Here is a 6,000-nt window from a genome sequence, read left to right on the forward strand (position 1 = left end):
TAATAATGTTTTTTCTCTTAAAGATAGGGTTTCTCCCCATGAACTGTGGACCAATAGCTGTAGAGCCCCCATGGGACTAGACTAGCCCTCTGGATATGTGAGATAGTTGTTTAGCTTGAACTGTTTTGGAGGGCCCACAGGCAGGGGGATTGGGATCCATCCTTGGTGCATGAGTGGGCTTTTTGAAGCCTAGTGCCTAAGGTGTGACAACCTTGTGCAGCCTTGGTGCAGTGCAGAGGGGCTTGGACCTGCCTCAACTGAATATACCAGGTTCTGCTGACTCCCCCCATGGGAGACCTTGACTTGGAGGAGGTGGGAATGGGGGAAGGGTGAGGGGGGGAAAGACTGGGGTGATGTAAGAAGGACAAGAAGGGATCTGTGGTTGGTATGTAAAATGAATAGAAAATTTCTTAATAATAAAAAAAGACAGGGTTTCTCTGTGTAGCCCTGGCTGTCCTGGAACTTGCTCTGTAGACCAGGCTGGCCTCAAACTCAGATCTGCCTGCCTCTGTCTTCCAAGTGCTGGGATTAAAGGTGTGCACCACCATGGCCCAGCTAATAATAATGATTTTTTTATTTCTTATTTTTTCTCCCCCTTTTTAAAATTATATTTGTGTTTTAATTTAACACATCAGCCATGGGTTCCCCTGTCCTCCCCCCTCCCGCCCCCACCCCCACCTTCCCCTCATCCCCTCCCCTCCATTCCCATCGCCTCCAGGGCCAAGACTCCCCTGGGGATTCATTTGAACTTGGTGGATTCAGTACAGGCAGGTCCAGTCTCCTCCTTCCAGGCTGAGCAAAGTGTCCTTGTGTAAGCCCCAGGTTCCAAACAGCCAGCTCATGCACTAAGGACAGTTACAGGTCCCACAGCCTGGATACCTCCCAAACAGTCCAAGCCACTCAACTGTCTCACTTATCCAGAGGGCCTGATCCAGCTGGGGGCTCCACAGCCTTTGGTTCATAATTCATGTGCTTCCATTCGTTTGGCTATTTGTCCCTGTGCTTTTTGCAGTCTTGGATTCAACAATTCACGCTCTTGCAGACCCTCTTCTTTCTAGACAGTTGGACTCCTGGAGCTCCACCTGGGGCCTGGCCGAGGATCTCTGTATCCACTTCCATCAGTCACTGGATGAGAGTTCCAGCCCAACTGTCAGGGTGTTTGGCTATCTGATCACCAGACTAGGTCAGATCAGGCTTTCTCTCGACCACTGCCAGCAGTCGACAGAGGATGCATCACTGTGGACCTCAGGGGACCTCTCCAGCGCTCTGCCTATTCCTGTTCTCATGTGGTCCTCATCCATCATGGTCTACCATTCCTTGTTCTCCCTTTCTGTTCCTGATCCAGCTGGGATCTCCTGCTCCCCCAAGCCTCCCTTCCCTCAAACCTTGCCCTTCATTTCTCCCACTGTCGTCCAGGTTGTTCATGTAGATCTCATCCATTTCTCTGTCATTGAGTGATCCCTGTGTCTTTCCTAGGGTCCCATTTTCTAGGTAGCCTCCCTGGAATTGTATAGCAGTCTAGTCACTTTGTTTTACATCTAGTTTCATCCTATGAGTGAGCACATACCATGTTTGTCCTTCTGAGTCTGGGTTACCTCACTCAGGATGATTTTTTCTAGATCCATCCATTTGCTTGCAAACTTCATGATGTCATTGTTTTTCTCTGCTGAGTAATACTCCATTGTGTATATGTACCATATTTTCTTTATCCATTCTTCAGTTGAAGGGCATCTAGGTTGTTTCCAGGTTCTGGCTATTACAAACAATGCTGATATGAACATAGCTGAGCAAATGCCTAAACCGACATGTGGACCAATGGAATTGAATTGAAGACCCTGGCATTAACCCGCACACCTATGAACATATAATTATTGACAAAGAAGCCAAAAATGTGCAATGGAAAAATAAAACATCTTCAACAAATGGTGCTGGCATAACTGGATGTCAATGTGTAGAAGGCTGCAAATAGATCCATATCTGTCACCATGCACAAAACTTAAGTCCAAGTGGATCAAAGACCTCAACATAAATCCAGTTACTCTGAACCTGATAGTAGAGAAAGTAGGAAGTACTCTTGAACACATTAGCACTGGAGATCACTTTCTAAATATAACACCAGTAGCAAAGACACTGAGAGAAACAATCAATCAATGGGACCAGTTGAAACTGAGAAGCTTTTGTAGAGCAAAGGACACAGTCAACAAGACAAAGCAACAGCCTACAGAATGGGAAAAGGTCTTCACCAACCCCACATCTGATAGAGGGCTGATATCCAGAATATATAAGGAACTCAAGAAATTAGACATCAAAATGGGCTATAGAACTAAACAGAGAATTCTCAACAGAGGAAGTTCAAATGGCTGAAAGACTTTTAAGGAATTGCTCAACATCCCTAATTATCTGGGAAATGCAAATCAAAACGACTCTGAAATACCACCTTACACCTGTCAGAATGGCTAAGAACAAAAACACAGAAGACAGCTTATGCTGGAGAGGATGTGGAACAAGGGGAACTCTCCTCCACTGTTGGTGGGAATGCAAGCTTGTACAGCCACTTTGGAAATCAATATGGTGCTTCCTTAGAAATTTGGGAATCCATCTCCCCCAAGACCCAGCTGTAGCACTCTTGGGCATATACCCAAGGAATGCTCAATAATGATTTTTTTTTTTTAAAAAAAGAGTTTTGAGACAGGTTCTTGTTGTGTAGCCTGGGTGACCTCAAACTCCTGATCTTGCTACTTCAGTCTTCTGAGAGTGCTGGGACTGCAGGCGTGTACCACCATGCTTGGTTTATATTATTGTATTTTATACAGAAACATTTATGAGATCCTAGGTGGTTTAGTAGGTAGGAAAAAAGGGGATTCTTTTCAGATTACAGGTAGTTTAAATTACTTGACTGTTGTACCTGTTTCATTAAGTATGTAAAAGCATCATGTTGTTACTTTAAATGTATGTTTTAAAACCAATAAAAATGACACATAAAATAATAGATGCATGCAAACATGATAATTTGAGCTAAGTTTTCACCTAGAGTAGTAAACAATGTAAAAAACATTTACATTAAAATAAACACAATACATCCATCATTGATTTCAAACCCTTTGACACATTCATCTTTGTAGAACGCATTTATCTTAATTTTCTTTTATAAATAATGACTCAGGAATATTTGAACTTTTTTATATTTGAAAAAGCCATACTTTCAAGATATTGGATAGTTCATGCACTATTCAAACTCAAAGGAATGAGATATTGGCAGTGTTTACATTCAGGGTTAGTAGTCCATTGCAGTAGTGACCTGTAGTTTAAGAACTGTGAGATTGAAAACAAGGACATGTTACATAGGTGTACAAGCCAATGGGAAATTCCTGGAGCACACTGGGGTGGAGAAATGGTTTAATGAGTCATATGCATGCCTTTTTCTTTTTTCTTCATTTTTGTTTTTGGATGAGTTGTGATGAACAGTTTGTGTTTTTAACCATATATAGCTGATTATGTATTAAAAAGGCAATATTATTGTTTGTAGCCTTGCATACTCCTGTAAGATATTTTCTTAAGTTTTCAGCATCCATATATTCATTTTATTTTACTTATTGTTTCTTTTTTGGCATGCATTTGCTTATATTACTGGCATTTGTGTAATTCAACATATGTATGTACAGATGGAAGTATTGTTTGAAATTTAAAAAAATGTCTCAGATTAGCTGGATGTGGTGGTGTATTCTCTTACTTACAGCACTCAGGAGGCAGAGACAGGTGGATCTCTGTGAGACTGAGGCCATCTCCAGGACAGTCAGGCCTATATAGAGAGACCCTGTCTCAAAACACCAAAAATTTTCTCAGAATAAGTATTTTCAATTTATTCTTTTTAACTTCAATGTTTTTGAAAAAACATAACATTTAGGATTTTGGTTGTTAATTTGAATATGAGCATTTTTCATAGATTTAAAATATAGGTATTTTTGATAGATTTAATGAAATCAAAAGGCTTCTTATTCTCCTTATTCTCTTTCATGGCAAACGTTTATTTTTAGCATAAGCCTTTTTCTTCTTAAAGTTACTTTATTACATATTAATTTTTAAAACATATGTTAAAACAAGAATATTCATGAGGTATCACATGATGTCTTGATACAAGAACACACTATGTAACAGCCAAATCAGGATACAAATTTAGTTTCTTCAAACTTTAATAATTTCTGTATGATAAAATCATTTAAAATTCATTTTCAAGCTTTCTGAATTATATTGTAGGCTACCATTATCTGTACAGTCATTGTATATGCAATAAATCACTGGAACATCTGACTTCTACCTATCTGTAATTTAGTTAAACTTTCCCCAGGATTCTCTTCCTCCTCTGGTCCTGATGAATACCATTCTATTCTCAACTTCTCTTAGATCAGCCCTTCTATAATCCACACATGAGGGAGATACTTGCCTCTCTGTGCCTGATTTATTTTAGCACAATTATCTCTATTGCACCTATATTACAAATGATAGACTCTCATCCTATTGTATGGTCAAAAGTATTCCCTGCTACATATGTGCAACATTTTGGTTATTCACTCATTAGCTTGTTCCCATTTCTATCTCTGAGAGTACATGTGGGGTGGTATAGATTTTTTTCATTTGTGTCTTCTGCTTTTAGGGCCTAAATAGTGCCTACTTTAAAGAGAGTACATACTAATACCCATTAAATGAATTAGTGAATAAATCAATTGAAAGTTTTGGATTAGAAGAAACAATTGTGACTTATTTTATTTTATTTTTTGCTGAAGATGTAAAAATCTTTTGGCAATTATTTTTCTATTGTTTTGTTTTATTATTTTTGGGTATTCTTAATTTTCAAGTGAAACAGGAGTTATAATTTCTGAAAGCTATTAACACACCTGGAAGGATGTGATCTTCAAAGAGGTTTGTGGGTGCTGGAATGTCAGTCGACCACAATGAGCAAAAGTGTCCAAAAACATTAACCTGACCCAGAAGTTTGGGAAGCTTACCACTCATGTTTATTAGGTTCCAGCCTGTCTCATTTCTTAGAAAATATTACTACAATTCTTTTTATGGAGTCACAGAAGGCTTGCTTGACCTGCCTGTTCCTAAGTGTGTAAATGAAGGGGTTTAGCATAGGGGCAATGGAAGTAGTGAGAACTGTCACACCCTTGTTAATGGCCACCTCCTCCTTAGCTGAAGGCTTGATATAGATGAAGATGCAGCTGCCGTAGGAGATGGAAACCACAATCATGTGGGAAGAACAGGTGGAGAAGGCTTTTTTCCTTTGTTGGGCAGAAGGAAATCTGAGAACTGTCTTGATGATATAAATGTAGGACAGAACAACACACACCAGGGTTATAATGAGTGTCAATACAGCACAGATGAGGACTGTCTGCTCCATGAACCAAGTGTCTGAACAAGAGATTTTTAGGAGAGGGGAAGCGTCACAGATAAAATGATCAATGATATTAGAATCACAGAACTCCAGGTTTAGGCCAAGGCTAAGTGGGGGAATTAAGATAAATAAGCCAGCTACCCAACAACAAAAGACAAGCCTTCTGCAGACTGTGGTATTCATGATAGTCACATAGTGTAATGGTCTGCAGATGGCCACATAGCGGTCGTAGGACATGGCAGCTAGAAGGAAAAATTCAGTTACGCCAAAGAGGTCAGTAAAAAATACTTGGCCGACACAGGCATTATAGGTAATAATTTTGTCACCTGTTGCTATGTTATACAAGTATCTGGGAATGCTTGCAGATGTGAATGAAATCTCCAAGAAAGCAAAGTTTTTAAGGAAATAGTACATGGCCGTTTTAAGGTGGGGATCCACTAAGATGAGGGAGATGATGGTCAGATTTCCAGTTATGCTCAGTAAGTAGGTAAAGAAGAGGAAGATAAAGATAAGAACTTGCAGTTGCTGGTCATCTGTCAGTCCCAGTAAGATGAAAGTTGTGATAGTGTTGTTCCTCATTACTGATTTCTGATTTCTCTTAGATCTGC

The 6,000-nt window shown here is 39.7% G+C and overlaps 1 protein-coding gene across 1 annotated transcript; it reads right to left on the reverse strand.

The window, feature by feature from the left end:
- Positions 1-4,985: 4,985 nt before the first annotated feature.
- Positions 4,986-6,000, reverse strand: LOC118571157 (olfactory receptor 6C2-like). The gene has a single exon (XM_036170080.1). The coding sequence runs from the start codon at positions 5,969-5,971 to the stop codon at positions 5,033-5,035; it is 939 nt and encodes a 312-aa protein (XP_036025973.1). The 5' UTR covers positions 5,972-6,000; the 3' UTR covers positions 4,986-5,032.

This window comes from Onychomys torridus, chromosome 20 (genome assembly GCF_903995425.1).
Source record: "Onychomys torridus chromosome 20, mOncTor1.1, whole genome shotgun sequence".
In the NCBI taxonomy this organism is placed as follows: domain Eukaryota; kingdom Metazoa; phylum Chordata; class Mammalia; order Rodentia; family Cricetidae; genus Onychomys; species Onychomys torridus.